The sequence below is a fragment of the Oreochromis niloticus genome, unplaced genomic scaffold (genome assembly GCF_001858045.2).
Source record: "Oreochromis niloticus isolate F11D_XX unplaced genomic scaffold, O_niloticus_UMD_NMBU tig00001025_pilon, whole genome shotgun sequence".
Lineage (NCBI taxonomy): Eukaryota > Metazoa > Chordata > Actinopteri > Cichliformes > Cichlidae > Oreochromis > Oreochromis niloticus.
Genome location: NW_020327294.1, coordinates 45,982 through 63,618, shown reverse-complemented (window position 1 = coordinate 63,618; position 17,637 = coordinate 45,982). Strand labels below are relative to the sequence as shown.

The following is a 17,637-nucleotide window of genomic DNA, read 5'->3' as shown; positions in this document are numbered from 1 at the left end:
ACTCCTGTAGAATGAGATGTTCCTGGTTGAAGATCACTTATTAAACATGTCATTTTAATTCCAAAAATTTTAAAATTTCACTGCCAGAGCAGCTCATGATAACTTCATCTAACCTTGATGTTAATGGTCTCTCACAAATGTCCAACAATACAAATAATAGTAATAATAACATTATCCCTTCCATAAACTGGTGAGGCCAAAAATACCCAGATGAAGGTTTTTAATGAAGCAGAATCAAACCAAATCAAATCAGTACAATCCACTTTGCATGTTCATGGTAAGCTGACAGGTAAAAAGAATCAGTACATTTTAGGACATGCTCAGGTCTCAGGAATAAAGCTGTAAGTTCTGAGGTCTCAGACAAAATGTCGTCAGGTCACAGGCATCAAACAAAAAGTTGTGAGGTCTCAGTCTCAGAAAAAAATGACAGGTTTCATGAAATAAAGCCGTCAGGTCTCAGAAAAAAAAACTGTCAGTTCTCAGTTCTCAGACAAAAAGTCATCAGGTCTCAGGTCTGAGAAGTCAAGGCTCAGAAGTCAGGTCTCAGGTCTCACAACACAAGCTATCAATGAACTTTTGCGAGATATCTTTTTTTCTCCCATGTCCCTAGCAAGGCTCCAAATGATATGACAGTACTACAGTGTTCAAGGACTGAAAAAATAAACTGATGCACCACTGAAACAAAGACTTTGTAAAAGTCCAGAAAGAGAAAGAATAGTCTTCTATGACAACCAGCACCAGGCTTATGTTATTGTGAACTGATCTTCCTTTTAAGAAGCCTGATTGTGTTTCTGCAATGTGTTTGATACCTATTTGAAGACGACACTGGCTCCAAAATTTTCACAATTATCTGACATTTGTTTTCTTCTTTTAGCCAATCCCAGCTACTGTAGGGCGAGAGAGAGGTGTGTGATTCTTACTCTGAATCTCAATAAGTACGCGGGACCATGTGTGCGGTAAGACCAACTGTTTACTCACTGTATTACCGCCTCCCGGCATGCATCGCCAGTGCATAAAACGTAATTACACACTTACGTCTCTGAACTTATTTCCTTTAACCAAAAAAGATCACCTGCTTTACCTGCTTGGTTTAGGGTTGGGGTAAACGTCCCCTTGGGACGACAACTGCACAATGGACAGTTTCATGGATGTGTACTGATAGTACAAACAAGATGACAGTATTGTCTCTGTCAGGTGTTTATATTTTAAAAGACATTCTTCAGGTTTTCTGCTTCACTAGAAACAGGCTGTCGACAGACTTTGCAGCGCGGGTTCACGATTCCAGGCGGCGACGAGGTCACTCTGTTGGAGCACAAAATTAGTTAGAATTTGGTGTCCAATCCGGCTCGAAGGACCATTAAAATGTCAGGTGTTTATATTTTAAAAGACATTCTTCAGGTTGAATAGAGACACTCAGACAGTTTAAGTGTAATAACGGCAACGTGCACGGGTGAGAGCTCGAGTGGCACTCTCCCTTGAGCACACAGAAACCCTTTATTTTATAGCATTGCAGAAGTTACACAACATTTCATACATCATGTTCCAGCTCTCAAGAAATGCTGAGTGTGTGCTGATCTTGGTTTCTGTGAAATCAGTTTATGCTGGTTTCAGTTGGGCGAGGATAAGGCAGAAGTACAATGATTATAAACAGAACTGAGTGAGTGTGTGTGTAATCTATTGCTGACAGCTGGGAAAGATGGGTGCATGACACACTGCTCTCAGGTACGCACTGTTCAGATAAGTTTAAAATGGATAAACATATTCAAACATGCAAGCAAAGACATATATGTATATACATGTCATGATAGTATTAATAAAATCTCTTAACATATTCCCTCCTGTTGTTAATTTGTTTACACATTTTAACTGTTCAGCATACAGTCTCTTGACTTAGCATTTTTAACTGTTGCATCATTGTTAACAGGGGTCTTTATTTTCTTTTCATTTTACAGGCTGTTCTCTTCACTTGAATCAGCTTCATCATTATCAGTGTCTGTGTCAGTGTCAGCGTGTTCCAATAACGTCATAGTTTCTCTTGGGCTGACAGGGTCTGGTGTAATGGCAGTTGCTATCAGTCTGTTGATCAGGGCTCTTATGCATGGTATGCAGCAGCAACCACAAAGAGTCAGAATGGCTGCAAAGACGGCTATTGATACTAAAATGGATGATACCAGGCTGCGGTATTTTCCAAACATGTCCATCCAGCTGTCCCACATTGAAATATCAACACCGGAGTGTTCTTTCATCTTCTCATTCAGGGTCTTCAAGCCTTCTAGGGCTCTGGTCAAACTGCCATCTGCGGCTGTGTTGTTTGGTATGAACGTGCAGCATTGTTCCCCAAACATTGAACACACGCCATTCTTTTCACTTAGCAACATGTCCAGGGCGATCCTGTTCTGGAATGACATCAAGGATGTGGCTCTCAATTGCTCAGCCACAGCATAGAAGCCTGCCTGGGTTAGGTTGCCCAGACGTTGGACATTGTAGTGGATGTAGTTTATTCTGTCCACGTTTTTGTTGATTGTGCACCACCAGCATACTGATGACTCGAAGCCTGCAGCCACCTGGTCTACCAGCTTATACTCATCAGGTACTCCCCGAGGGACACCTATTGCGTCAATATAGGTTGGATCCGGGCCGGGCTCTTCTGGTGCAGCTCTCTTTTCGCGTGTTTTTGGCCAATGTTCTCGTGAGGTTGTGGTTATGTCAGTCACTGAGAGTTTAACAACCTGTACTGGTAGGAGTAGTGACACCAGTCCGCATACACCGGTCCAGTCCCTGGGCATGCGGTCGTAGATCTGGGGGTCTCCGCACCACCACCGCACATCTGCTCTGCTTATAGGCTTAAAAGTCTCATTTACATTTGTGATTGATAGGCAGTTCGATGAATTCAGGCTTCCTATTCGTTCTCCTGGGCCTGTCATGTTAATGCACGTGTGGTTTGTGCCAGTCACGTCTCGCGAAAATATGGGTTTTGTTTTTTCCAGGCCTGTCACTGGGAAGATTGTGTCCCATCTCGAACAGTTAGCTCCGGGAACATTGGTGTGGTTCATTACAGGTACCAGACAGTGTTCTTCTACTGGTGAAGGTACCACCCTTAACGTCGGGCGGGGTCCTAAACAGACCATGCAGTCATCATTTGCATCCTGGGCTGCTTGTTCTGCTAGCAGTAGCCAGTTATTTGAGTGTCCAGAGATGCCTGTGGTTATTTTGAACCAGTCGTCTGCTTCCAATTCGGGTCCTACTATCACCACTCTCGTCATATATGTGTGGGGACCCACTGTCAGGACAGGAGCATTCTTGGTGTCTTTCGTCGTGTCATTGGTTCCGGTTTTTGTGATGTTGCTGCATATTGACAGGTAGGTGTGTGGATCATTTGCATGTTTTCTGTACACAAACAGTGTCAGGTGGTAGCAAGGGGAGTTGGTAAAATGATCCCAAGTTCGGACGGACATGGCTAGCGGGGTTTCAGCCAGAGGGAGCTTTTCCGTATGGAAATTCAGTATCAGATGGGTTGATGTCTTGGTCATATTCATAGTTTTTGACCAGTTCTTTGCCGAGTTTGCCAGCCAGTACTCACTGTAGGGTGTCCAGTCGTTGCCAGTATAGGTGAAGACAGTGTCCCAGCCTTGGTCCCAGTCCGTGCTTGACAGGTACCAGTCATATTCGTTCCACTCGTCACCTCGATAGCCTCCAATGTGGAATGAGTTTAGTGGGATCCATACTGTAGAGGAAAAACTGGTTTTGTTGTAGCATAGGTATAGATCTTCGGTCTTCTTCAGGGTTGCAGTTTGGTTACATGGGTTGTCATATTTCCTGGCCCCTGCCACTCCGTGGCAGTATCCTCTGCAGAAACTGCGCTTTTTCCGGGTCAGTTCCACATTTTCCGTGGTGCGATGATCTTGTTTAGGGACAGCGCTTTGTTCTGAGCATGTCACATTTGGGTACTGACGATAAATCTGCTGGCAGTGGGGATCACAGGGATTATCGGTGCAGGCCATGTTCATGGATACGATGGCTATTGTCAGGAACACTGAGAACACAAACATGAAACACGGGGTTGTGACTGTTGTCAGCTGGCATCCTGTTGTCCAATATTGACGTTGTCTATGTCCATCTCTCCTTTCTCCCTCAGTGGAATCTTGGGTTCTGTCTAGCATCTCCATTCCTGTGAGTGTTCTCCTCTTCTCGACCACCAGACACACCCGTAGCCTCTAATGAGTAGACCTCAGCCAGAGGAGTGGGATCACGAGTGTTGCCACTGATCACCCTACCCCCCACCGAGCGAACACTAGAGGTTGGGGAGGACCAGAGTCTAAACTTATCACTCACTTTAAGGAGATGTTGGTGGGTCTTGGATTGGTTCAATCTTCTTTGTGTGGCTTTGATGAATCCACGAGGGTCGTTCAGCAATCTTGCATGCTGTGGGTGTTGTGAGCAGGACCTGGTAGGGGCCTTCCCACCTAGGAGAACTCCAGTTTTTTCTTTGGAGCACTTTGATCAGGATCCAGTCGCCTGGTTTCAACCTGGAAGAGACTGGAAGAGAATCACTCGGCAGTTGGTTGTTCAAAACTATTTCTTTGTTTTCCAGTAGTTTTGTCATCCACTCTGCTAGGGTCGTTTCTCTTATGGATTTGTCTATTGGTTCACTTGTGATTGGCAGAGGAAAGGGTCTGCCGTGTATTATTTCAAATGGTGTTAGTTTCTGTGAGCTCTGTGTTAGTCTCATCTACATCTTTACCAGGCCTATACATTCAGGCCACGGTCTGCCTGTTTCTTCCATACACTTTCTCAGCCTTTGTTTTATAGTGCCATTGGTTCTTTCTACTAGTTTGAGGGTTTTTTGCCACGGACACATGTGGAGTGGGCATTTTGTTTAAATCTCTGACCTTAGGGGGCTGTATCACTGAGCAGACCGCGTTTCCGCTCTTGGTGATGTAGAGGTGCTGTAGGGTTAATTTTTGTGGTCCTAAACGGTGGACTTGGGCGTCATATTCTGAGTCAGGTCCAGGCGTTTGCTTGAAACGTAATGTGTTATGCAAAGCATTGAACGGCATTGTGTCTGATGAGCGTGGTAGGTATCGTTCGGCCGTTGTGGTCAGCTGCTCAGAGGCTGGGAGATCTAGTGTCCAGTAGTAATGTGGTTCGCCATCTTCATGACATGCAAGTGCGTGTGATTCTGAGAGCATTAGCTCTGCCCTCATGCCATTACTCTCTGGGACAACGCCTATTCGTAATTTCATCAGCCCGTCACGTCCTAACAGGTTTACTGGGCAGCTTGAGTCGATAATGCACTGTAGTTTGCAACCTCAGTTGCCTTCTGAGTGGAGAAAATCCAATTTCTGCGTCAGTAATTGCGTGGTTGTGTGGCCTGATGCAGACGTGACCACACGAGCGTCTTTTGAAAAATGTGTTCATGGTGGCTCTTCGCGCAGAACGGTCATACAGGCCCCTGTGTCACATAACATAAAATAAGGCTTCCCGTTTACATGAATGGTTACTTCTGGTTTGTGTTCTGAGCCTAGAAGCAATTGGTGGATGTTGAAAAGTTCGTTGTTATCTCTGCTGCTGTCACCTGAAACTTTGGGGCGGGTGCCTAGTCACATATCTTCACTGTCCCTGTCGTTTTCTCTGTCCTGCCTGTCGCGTCTATCGGAACGGTCATATCTATCTCTGTCCCTGTCATCTCTGTGCTCACGTCTGTCCCTTCGGTCTTCTCTCTTTTTGTTTCTGCACTCCTTTGCAAAGTGTCCTTCTTTATCGCAATTATAGCACCTTCTGTGCCTTTCTTTATCACCTGTATTCTGTCTCCTTCCTTTCCCTCTCTGCTGTGGATTTTTTCCCGCGTAAGCAACTATGCCTCCCTCTGTGGTTACCACAAAAACTCCGGTTTGTGCTGCTTTGTTTTTCTGTACCTTTACTGCATGTTCTGCATGCTGTAAAGCATCAGCTAGACTTCCGTTATTTTGAGTGACCCAATGTTTATCTACGTGGGCGCGGACCTTTGGGAGGAGGCCTTTTAGAAACGCGTTTTTTAGTTGTTGTTCAAAAGGGGTGTTCACGCCCTCATCATATTCTAGACCTGAGTTTTGTCTAAAGACTGGTCGTAGTCTGTCTAGGAAGTCAGAGGCAGACTCGTTTTCTTTTTGCTTTGTTTCTCCTATTTTTCCGTAATCTGGCCTGGGCGCTAGTGTCGTTCTAATTCTCTCATATACCTCATTTAAAGCTGTAGCTAGGTCTGGGTCCCCTGCTGGGAACATGGTGCCATCTTGTCTTAGGCCTGTGTAATTTCCGCGGACTCGGGCCAATTTGAGGCCTAATAGGTCCTGTAGGACCTGTAGCATTTCTTGGCCACTTAGCAGCCAATTGGAGCGGATTAATTCTACCGCATCTCTCCACTGTTGGTGTCCTTCATTTAAAGGGGGCACGTCTTTTAATACGTTTTTTCTGTCTTCGGCCGACCACGGTTGAAACGTGTATGTGAAGGGATGTCTATCCCTGGGGAGTGCTCCACCTGGCGCTTGTGGTGGCTCTCCGGTTATTCGCCCGAAATTTGGGTTTGGCACCTGAATTAACGGAAATTGCCCTAACGGGCCTGGGGGCCGTGGCGGTGGGTCTTCGCGGGTCATTAGATTCAGTTGTTGTCTCGCTGAGACATAAGAGTCTTGTGGTTTTACAAAGGGATTTTTTGAAACAGGGGGGTAAGGATTTGGGGGGTATGGTTGCTCAGTATCAGGGGGACCCGGGGCTGAGGGAGGTGTTTGATAAGGAGGAGGATTGGTGGTTTCGGTAGGTGGCTTTTTGCTTTGTTTATTTTGCTTTTTGTTTCTTTTCTCTTCACGCTTCTTACTTTCCTCCTGCCATGGTACAAAGAAACTTACGTATTCGAACATGCGCAGGTCTTTCTTTTTACCACTAGTCTTTTCTATCTCTGCTTGTAGGCATTTACTTAATTGCTGTATTGGGCCAGGGCTACAGTTCCCCTCCCAGGCGGTGCAGTTTGTCTTTTTGGGATTTCTCCACCTATTTGCGCTTATTTGTCCTGCACCAGGGCATTTTTTCTCTAACCATTGTTCATCTGCAGTCAATTCGGGTTTTGTAGATTTATTTCCCATATTTAATTTTGATTTATTTTATTCGATAGTTCTTTGTTTATTTTTTATTTATTAATACTACCAACACACACTGCGTGACCTTCTCTGATATTAGAGTCGGGGGAGGTTATTAAGGCAGCCTTCTACCCTGGTCTAGACCCAGGGCGGCCTTAATTTTATGCGTTGACGCGCAACCTTTTCCCTTCCTCACCAGTCAGTCAGCACAGAAAGAAAAGAAAAAAAAAGAAAAAAAGAAAAAACAATAGGAGTGGTGCAGGAACCTAGTGTTCCTATTCAAAATGTCACTCACTCCTCAACAACACATAAACTTCACACGCGGTACTATAATCCTATTTTAGTTGACACGCTCCTTATTTACCATTCACTCTTAGAGTGAGATCCCTGACTCCCAACCTTTTAAACTGCAGAATGAGCCCACACAGGACTGCCAATTCCGTCTTACAGGCGAGTCTCATGAAACGAGCCCACACAGGACTTTCAGTTTCGTTTATCCGACTTTCGGCCCACACAGGACTTTCAGTTTTGTTTATCCGACTTTCGGCCCACACAGGACTAGTCTACTGAGAGTCGTGTCAAACTAGAATCGATTTTTTAGACGCAATGTGTTTTTGAGTGCTTATATTCACCTGGTTCGAATGAGAAAATGCCGGTCAGAGAGAATCCTCCTCGCTCCCCGGGATCGCGGACCTCTTGTAAAGCGCTGACCAACGGTGAATCCACGTAGTTGGATTTTCTGCTTCACTAGAAACAGGCTGTCGACAGACTTTGCAGCGCGGGTTCACGATTCCAGGCGGCGACGAGGTCACTCTGTTGGAGCACAAAATTAGTTAGAATTTGGTGTCCAATCCGGCTCGAAGGACCATTAAAATGTCAGGTGTTTATATTTTAAAAGACATTCTTCAGGTTGAATAGAGACACTCAGACAGTTTAAGTGTAATAACGGCAACGTGCACGGGTGAGAGCTCGAGTGGCACTCTCCCTTGAGCACGCAGAAACCCTTTATTTTATAGCATTGCAGAAGTTACACAACATTTCATACATCATGTTCCAGCTCTCAAGAAATGCTGAGTGTGTGCTGATCTTGGTTTCTGTGAAATCAGTTTATGCTGGTTTCAGTTGGGCGAGGATAAGGCAGAAGTACAATGATTATAAACAGAACTGAGTGAGTGTGTGTGTAATCTATTGCTGACAGCTGGGAAAGATGGGTGCATGACACACTGCTCTCAGGTACGCACTGTTCAGATAAGTTTAAAATGGATAAACATATTCAAACACGCAAGCAAAGACATATATGTATATACATGTCATGATAGTATTAATAAAATCTCTTAACAGTCTCCCTTTACAAAGGATGCTCGAGTGTATCCTCTGCTGAAGGAAGGAACAAAGGAAACATTGAGGCTCCTTTCTTTATTGAGACAATGGCTGTGTCCCAATCCAGCAACCGCATGCTCTGGAGTACGCGCACTACGCGTACTACGTACGGTGCGTACTAGGAAGTACGAGAATGTGGAAGTGAGAGGCTTGTGAAATGGGACAGTCAAGCCTTCGTCACGCTGCTCAGGTTGCCTAGCAACCATGATACTAACCGTGAGAAACGTTTGACAGAAATGAAGGAGAAAAAATGTGTTTTTGGTCTTTCATTTTTTTTACGACATCACTTTGATTAGTTGAGTATCTGAGGCTGAAACCACGGGACTGTAAAACATGATTGTTGGGCTTCATTTCTGTACTGAACAGTCATTTCAAGCTTAGTTAGTAAATAACAATTAGCTCATGTTGTTCATGAGACTAAAGTCATCTCACTGTGGTAATGTAAATATAATATGGCCAATATTAAAGTTATTATATTAATCATTATTAGTTATTACAGCACTGAACTTGAACTCTGTGTCAAACACTGAGCTTCAGTAAAGATTCAAGTTGCAGTTATTTATATTTCCTATCACCTTAAATCTTCAGTCAAAGACAAGTATCTTTGACAGTGTATATATAGTTGTATTATATATAAGAGACAAATATTGTTCTTTTAATATGTTGGTCTTATTACATTTGGCTCTTACATATATGTGTAAAAAGAAAATGTACGAGCTGTGATAACTGTTTCTGATAGAATGAAGAGTAGACTGATTTAATAAATATTCCTTTATTGGGTGAGAAAATCAGACCATGTCATAACTGCTTTAAGTCATACAGAATAGATATCAGAGCCTTAAACAGGCTGACTTCTGGGATTAACGTAATTCCCGTACTACAGAGCGCACCTGGTTAAAAGCCGCATGCTCTAATTTTAGAAAGAAAATCAATTTTGTACAGGCCGCACCGGATTTTAAGCCGTATGAATTTCACTCATAATATGAGATATTTATACAGAAATATTACACGTGAGGATTTTTAACGTTTAATTTAATCCATAAGGTAACATAAACATGGTAACATAAATTTTATGGTAACATACAAAAATACATACTGCAAATGCTTCTTTTCCTCGAACAGCGCCTGTAACACGGCTACCTTTAAATATACGTACGTATCGGTAACACACAAATTATGTTGCTTATGGGTTTTTTTACGGAACAGTGCACAAAACAACATTACAAGGTCTCTTAACAACCGGTAAAAATATATACCGTATATATACTACTTATCAATTTTATTGGTCTACTGTTACCAGGCAAAATGTTTTGGGCCGCATAGAAAAAAAAAATGCATTAGCCGCATGTCAGTATAAGCCGTGGGAAAAAAGTTATGGCTTTTGACCCGAAAACTACGGTATTTACAAGTTTATTTGTAGGTTAATATTTGTTTCAATGTTTTGTTTGTTTGGTGTTTACCTTGTTAAATTAGTCAGTAAGAGCTGTAGGGCCATTTTGTTTCTATAAATAAAGAGACTGGTATGACCAGCATGCACTGGGGTGGGCCTATGGTTTTTTACCAGAGCAGGAGAAGCAGCAGGAAGTAACAAAAAATGGATCTTGTTATTGCTTGCCAAACTGGATGAATAAACCATAAAAACGCAACTTTCAAGTTTGGACAGCGGACTTCTTTTGCCTGCGTACGAAATATTATCTCAGTGCAGCAGTGGCTTGTGGACTTTTAATTGTGGGATGTTTGGTTTGTCAAACAACAGGAAGTGCCACTACACCCATGATGCCGCCTTCAGGTCAGGTGACAGAGCTCTGTACAGAGCTGCTCGAGCTGACCTGAAAAGGGGAATTAAAAAAGCCAAGACAGACCAAAGAAGAAACAGAGTCCCAGCTGTCCAGCAACAACACACGGGAGGTGTGGCAGGGCATACAAGACATCATCAACCACAGGGGTTGCACTGTGAAAACAGGAAACCTGAGTGTTCAGCTTGGAGAAGAAATAAACAGCTTCTTCGCCCAATAGAAACACCAGAACAGCAGCACTCATCTGCTTCAGCCCTGCTTCCATCCTCATCCTCACCTGGTTCCTGCACCGCTCCATTCACTGTAACAGAACACGATGTCAGACGTGTGCTCCTAGCAGTGAACCCCAGGAAGGCTGCCGGTCTAGATGGAGTACCTGGTAAGGTGCTAAGAGCATGTGCCACCAGCTCATCCCATCTTCACCAGACTCTTCAACCTCTCACTGGATCAGGCAGCCATCCCATCCTGTCTAAAATCAGCCACAATCATCCCAGTGCCGAAGACGTCTCCCATCACCAGCCTGAATGTTTATCGCCCTGTGGGCCTCACGCCGCTAATCATGAAATGCTTTGAGAGACTAGTCCTTCAGCACATCAAGGATTACCTCCCCCCAGAATTTGACCCCCACCAGTTTGCATACTGCGCAAACAGATCCACAGAAGATGCCATTGCCATCGCCCTCCATGCTGTGCTGAGTCACCTAAAACAGCGGCAGAGCTATGTCTGAATGCTCTTCGTGGACTACAGCTGAGCCTTTAATACAATCATCCCGGACATCCTCTTCACCAAACTGGTCACTCTTGGCCTCCCTCCTCTCACATCTGCCTGGATAAAAGACTTTCTCACAAACCGGCCCCAGACTGTAAGGCTTCGCCCTCATCTGTCCTCCACTTGCACACTGAACACTGGCTCCCCACAGGGCCGAGTGCTGAGCCCCCTCCTGTATTCTCTCTACACCTTTTATAGTGCTGCAGAACTGTGCCTTCAGCAGGAGTTGGACATCTTTGGTCATCTGTGGCTTTTTGCTGGGAAAGACATGAATCTGTTTCACAATAATGACAGTGTCAATCCCGTATCTTATTTTTAAAAAGGAGCGCACAGGTGTTGGTGTCGATGTCACACTGGCCCAGAGGGAGGAGCTGAAGTCATCTTTATAAGTTAGACTATGTCCAGGAGACTGAGATCACTCAGCTCAGCTACATCCAAAAGTAAAAGCCTAAAATCCTGCTTTGTGGGTGTAATGTACACAGACTGACAGAGTTTATGTGCTTCTGCTCATAGTTATTATTACTGTAACTAATCAAAATATAATACCCATACCCTTGACCTGGTCTTTTCATATGGCATGGACATTTGCATCAAGGACATAAACAATGCTGGGTTCTCTGACCACTCCCCGGTCATCTTTGATGTTGACTTAGGTAATACTGAACTGCACCTTGAGGCCTTCCTTCTCCCTATGCGTACAGTTAATGCTGAAACTGTGGCAAATTTTTCTGCTTCTTTTTTGAATTCTGCATCCACTACGTTTGATTGCTTTACCTCTCATATGGTTGAGGACTTTGCCAACACCTTGTTAACCATATGCTCCTCTATCCTTGACACTGTTGCACCTATTACAGTTTTTCTCAAATGCTAAAACACATTTCACAAATGTTGCCACCATGTTCCCCAATGTCTAAACACAACACCCTTTTCTAAAGCTACATAAACACAACCACACCTTCCCACTGCAAAACTCAAACTTTCACACCAAAAGAGCAGCTCGAAGCTTTCAAAAATGTAAACACTATACACATCATTACACACTACAGCAAAACAATTGAAAACACAATGCTCAATTTGTGAGAAGGTTCTTTGTTTCATAACTGCCAATGCATATTTTTAGAAACTATACAGTAACGGATTGTCGTAGATCTCTGCAGAGGATTAGGCATTTAGATTTGTGAGTTTCATATGAAGAGTATAAATTTATAGAAAATCCTGCATGTACGTGCACTACTGTAACACAACTCAATGCAAAAACAGAATCTATTGCACACAACAACACTCTTGAAAACATGATCAGGGTGTGAAGTTTTTTTTATTTACTTTATTCACACCACACACACACCACAATCACTGTGCGGCATCATGTCGCTGAGCTGCATCGGGCCACATCACCTCATCCACATCGCAGGCTATATTCTCTCTTGCTAGGCACATCCTTGGAAGGCCTCCGCTGGGATGTCAACACAGGCCAGCTCCATTGCCCTTAGGAGGTTCTTTCTTGTGTATGGTTGTCTGTCATAAACCTTCCATCTCCACGATGAGAAGAACTCCTCTATAGGGTTCAGGAAAGGGGAGTAGGGTGGCAGACAGACGTTTAAAAAGTGGTCACTGTTGGTGGTGAACCACTCTCTGATTTGGTTTGTTCTGTGGAAGCGGACATTGTCCCAAATGATCACATAAATGTGATCATAAATGTGACCGCCAACAACCGGGGTTGTTGGCGGTCCAGGAGGATGTCTTTTAGCTCCTCTAGGAAGGTGAGGAGACGTTGGGTGTTGTAAGACCCAAGGACAGCATGCCGGTGGACAAGCCCCTCCGAACCCATGGCCGCACAAAGGGTAATATTACCCCCCCGTTGGCCAGGGACCTCAGTGATGGCTCTTTGGCCAATGATGTTACGGCCTCTTTGCCTTCGTTTCTGCAGGTTGAAGCCAGCCTCATTCAGGAAGAGGTACTCATGAGGTCTGGCCATCGCGTCCAACTGTAATATCCTCTGTGAAAATGTGAAAGTGCACAGGTGTTCAGAACAACAGTCAATCAGGTAGCACAGTATTGTCCAGAAGTAATGTAGGCCACTGAGCAACACAGTATGTCCACTAACTGTACTGTGAACATGGATGTATACTTACTTGCACATACTCATAACGTAGGTCTTTGTGTCGCGCAGAGTTGCGCTCAAAGGGAACCCTATAGACCTGTTTCATCCGCGTCTTTTGGCGCTGGAGAACTCGGTCTATTGTGGCCAAGCTGACATCGTCAGTGCTCTCAAAGTTGACATTATCGGCAATGACTTTGTCTCTGATCTCCCGGAGTCTGATGAGGTTGTTCCCACGAACCATATCCACAATGAGGGTTTCTTGTGCGGCTGTAAATATGGCAACCCTCCCACCTCTATGTGGCATTCTTTCAACTCTAAAGAAAGAAACATGTGTTGTCAATTGACATGTGTTACAATACAGTCACAACTGATTTGAAACCAATAGACTACTTTCACAGGTTTGTAAAACTGTATTGTGACAAAGAAAGCAATAGAGTACAATACCTGTTGTGTTGTCTGAATGCCCTGATAATGGTGGCCACGGTGAACCTACTCAGGTTTGGACGGACTCTTAGTCCTGCTTCAGCCATTGTCATGCCATGGACAATGACGTGGTCAATGACTGTTGCTCGCATCTCGTCTGTAATGATGGTGCGGGGTTGTCTTGCTCTCCCTCCTGGACCTTCTCCTCTCCCATGTTGGCCTCCTCCTCTTCCTCGTTGGCCTGCTCCTCTTCCTCCTCTCATTTAAACTCCTCTTCCTCGTTGGCCTGCTCCTCTTCCTCCTCTCATTTGAACTCCTCTTCCTTGTTGGCCTGCTCCTCTTCTTCCAGGGCCAGCTCTTCTCCCTCCTCTGCATCAAATTCCTCTTCCCCTGACTCTGCCTTCATCCATTGTGTTTGTTTGGAATCTTCAGCATACTGTGCACTCTGAACTTGCTTTTATACATGTGGTCACAGCATTAGCAACAAGTGTCTTCAATTTTGAGTCGTTGTGTGTAATGAATGATGCCAGGTGTGTTCATTGTGTTCAAATATTGCTGACTGTGGCAAGCATGTTGCATCACATGAGCTTTCATTTGAGAATATGAGCAGAGTTCTTTTGCAACTTGTGTTTTAGCAAGGAAAGATGTGTTTAGATTTATGACAACGGAGGATTGTGTTCTGTGAATTGTGTCTTCATGTGACATGTGTTTATGATATTGGTAAATGATGGCTAGATTTAGTAAATGTGTTTAGACAACTGGTCATTTGGTTTAGAGGATTGGCTTTTGTGTTTTAGCATTTGAGAAAAACTGTAAAATGAAGCGCCGTAGAACTTATTCCCAATGTTGGTTAAACAACTCTACACGCGCCTTACGACGTATGTGTCGTTGCGATGAGAGGAGATGGAGAAAAGATAAACTCCAGGTATCTTATGAAATCCTACGTACCAGCCGCTCGAAATTCCAAACTGCTGCCAAAATGGCCAAAGCGGCTTTTCTATCAAAAATTATCCTAGCTAATGGTCACAACCCCCGAACGCTATTTAAAATTTTTAATTCAGTGGTCAATCCCTGCCCTGTTATGCCGCTGGTGTGCTCTCTTTGTGAACAATTTTTAAATCACTTCTTAGATAAAGTTTCATCTCTTAAGTCTTCACTTCCTTTAATGTCAAGCCCTGTTTTTACCCCTGGTTGTTCGTCTACTTTCCATCAGTTTGAGCCCGTGTCCTTAAGCGTTTAGTTGAACAACTGAACAATACTAATCCTATACATGATACCCTCCCATCTCGCATAGTTAAGGACTGCTTCGATGTAATTGGACCCAGTATTTTATCGCTATTGAATTCTTCCTTACTCCCTTGTCGCAGTTCAGCTTGTTCCTTCATTACATGCGGCATTTTCTCATGACAGTCCAGTGCTTCACCTTGGACTGAGAGTTCTCACTGGACCGTGGCTGCATCCGCTGGATCCATGTCTGGTGGGAATATTCTGTCAGTGAATAGAATAAGGGACCCAAGAGCGGAGCTTGTGTAAGGAATAGACAGTGTGTTTATTTACAGTGAAAAAGGATTCTTCTTTAATAAACCTCACTTCAAAAGACACGTTTACCTGGTAGTTGCAGTTTTATTTGAGATTTCCCATAACAACACTCAGCAGGAGGGCGTAGTAAAAAGGTTTAGGACAGAGTTTTGGCACTTTGCTTACAACCTTTAGGGTTAATGATTGATCTAAAGTCATATGAGGGTGTGGCAGCTTTGAACTGCGAGCCGCAGTTCAAGCCTCTTTTATGCTTTGATGGCTTGAATGCTTAAAGTGTTTAGCTTGCAAACACACCCATGGTCTGGCTGTCTACTCTTGAAAAATATTTGCAAATTGCTGTGTACATTTTGGGTGTTTTATCATATTATTTGTTCTCAGGTTTGTTCAGTGTGGGAGCAGAAACCTGCTTTAGGTTAATGATTGATCAAATTAAAGTAATATCAGGGTGTGGCATCTGATCTTGACCTGTGAACCACATCATAAGACTCTTCGATGGTGTGAAGAGTTTAATGTGACAGCAGGCAGAGACAGAGGACTGATGACGGAGAAGAAGCAGAGGATTTTCTCTGTTTCTACACAGACCTGGTCCAGACAGCAGAGAGCTGCAGATTGAAGAAGTTAATGGGAAGAAACTAAGGAAGTGCAACTTTGATTCATTCCAGTCTCTGAGGCTTCCTCTTCATCACAGAGCAGCTGCTCTTTGTTAGCGTTTTTCTGCAGAGAACACACGAAGACTCATTTCATCTCTTACGTCTGGTGTTGGATAAAGACTCCAAAGACCCAGTCTCCAACATCAAGCTCAGCTCCACCTTTTAAACAGTGTCCAGGTAGAGATTTGCTCTCCTCATATCACATCACACTAACTGTCTGTGTGGGCGTCTTCATCAGACTGTGCTGCAGGTCGGTATCAACATCATGAAATGCTGAGAAGGGTCTGACTACCATCCCCTCTTAATTTAACTGTGATTAATATTTACAATGGAAATTACACATAATGTTGTAGATTTTCTTTTCTTTTTTTCTTAAAGATAATTTTAAAAAGTATCTTAAGCGCTTTGGCAAAATTTGCTTTTATGCATGATCTGTTCCATGATGTCTAATAAGCTTTATACAGTTAAGCATATAGCATGAAAATACAAGCTTAATCTCTCTATTGATAAAAATACTATACATATATGCCTGAATAATAACATACAGGTTAGATGTTAGAGTGCCTTTATTTTTATTTTAGTAGACACTGGCACTTACAATAGACAACTGGGGTTTGGAAGAGAAATGAACAAATATTTAAAATATAATCTGATCATTGTCGAAGCAGCCTTTGGATCTCCAAGTATTAACATGCTGCTTTTGCTCCCAGTGAAAATGTTTCCTCTTGAACTTAATTATTGTTAATGTTGTTAATGATTTAATTCAGAGTCAGCTGTTTAAATAAGAACAGAACATTTTACATCAGGGGATATGATGGGTGAAATTCAAAATATGCTGACAGCTCTCCAAGTAAGACTTCTGTCATAATAGACTGTGTGGCAGGGAGGAATGGTGGACCCAAAATGCAGGACTCTCAGAGACGGACTTAAACTCAAAATGCAGCTTTTATTGCTGGAAAAACTCTCAATAAATTAAACTCCCAAAACCAAAACTGAAACTCTGAACATAGGTACTAAGGACTGAATTGGAACTGAGAAACTCAAGAGGAACATGAGTCAAACACACAGCATGTAGAGGGTAGCAAACATTACTGACATGACATAAAGCAAAGGCAAACACACGGCTTAACTACACAGTGGAGTAATCAGGGAATAGGAAGCAGGAGGGAGACACAGCTGGGAGAAATTAGGGCTAATGAGATGAGGGGGGAGTAAAACTGGTATGTTTGAAGCAGGTCCCTTGTGTAGCGCTGGAACCCAGTCACGATGTTTCATCCATTTCCTAGGCTGGTTTGCTGCAATAATGCCAAATAATTAGCAACTCTATAAACAGAAGGTAGTTCTGCAAAATCACTCATTAGGATGTTTGTTCTAATTTGCTATGACCTCAGAGTGCATCGAAAATAAAACTAATAGGCTATAAAGAGTGATATGAACATATTTAGAACTTACCGGAATGAAAATGTCTGGAGCACCAACAGATATTTGGAGATGGAAGAGAGCTGGATATCAGCTCGTCTCACAGCTGCTATCCAGGCTAGACGCCTTCGTTTGGTAACATCGATACACGAGCTGCCTCATGTTGCTTCCAGGTTGGGAAAGAATGAAAAGATAAACCATTTTCAAGTAAATTCTCTTGCCGGTCGTGCGATCGAACATTGCAGCCGACCACACAGCAAATACGAACCATGGCTGTTGTGTGTGACTTCGCTCATTTTTCGCTTGCGCTTTGTTTGGACCCAGATATTGGCGCATCAGGCCAAAATCCTTTCCACGCCCACCCCCGTGACATCACGCTCCAAAGCCCTCTGGTCTCCTCCTCCTACAGTAAAACACGCCCACAATTGAAATACACTGGTACAGTGGCCCGG

General features: G+C 43.6%; 3 protein-coding genes across 4 annotated transcripts; all 3 read right to left on the bottom strand.

Moving 5' to 3' along the window:
- Positions 1 to 1,513: 1,513 nt before the first annotated feature.
- On the bottom strand, positions 1,514 to 8,443 carry LOC109199982 (uncharacterized). 2 transcript variants are annotated; one of them, XM_019355356.2, is made up of 4 exons: positions 7,742 to 8,443; positions 4,527 to 4,536; positions 3,351 to 4,444; positions 1,514 to 2,139 (listed from the first exon to the last, which is right to left on the bottom strand). In XM_019355356.2, the coding sequence occupies exons 3-4, from the start codon at positions 4,164 to 4,166 to the stop codon at positions 2,005 to 2,007; spliced, it is 951 nt and encodes a 316-aa protein (XP_019210901.1). In that variant the 5' UTR covers positions 4,167 to 4,444; positions 4,527 to 4,536; positions 7,742 to 8,443; the 3' UTR covers positions 1,514 to 2,004. The 2 variants fall into 2 exon arrangements, with proteins under 2 accessions (XP_019210901.1, XP_019210900.1); XM_019355355.2 differs by lacking the exon at positions 7,742 to 8,443 and having other exon boundaries at positions 1,514 to 2,133; positions 3,345 to 4,770.
- Positions 5,601 to 7,745, bottom strand: LOC112844731 (leukocyte receptor cluster member 8 homolog). The gene is made up of 2 exons (XM_025904360.1): positions 7,409 to 7,745; positions 5,601 to 7,142 (listed from the first exon to the last, which is right to left on the bottom strand). Exon 2 carries the CDS (start codon positions 7,113 to 7,115, stop codon positions 5,601 to 5,603), a length of 1,515 nt encoding a protein of 504 aa, XP_025760145.1. The 5' UTR covers positions 7,116 to 7,142; positions 7,409 to 7,745.
- Positions 8,444 to 12,480: 4,037 nt separating the features above from the next.
- Positions 12,481 to 13,847, bottom strand: LOC109199985 (uncharacterized). Its single transcript, XM_019355358.2, has 4 exons — positions 13,599 to 13,847; positions 13,186 to 13,468; positions 12,766 to 13,049; positions 12,481 to 12,700 (listed from the first exon to the last, which is right to left on the bottom strand). Exons 1-4 carry the CDS (start codon positions 13,838 to 13,840, stop codon positions 12,481 to 12,483), a joined length of 1,029 nt encoding a protein of 342 aa, XP_019210903.2. The 5' UTR covers positions 13,841 to 13,847.
- Positions 13,848 to 17,637: the final 3,790 nt, after the last annotated feature.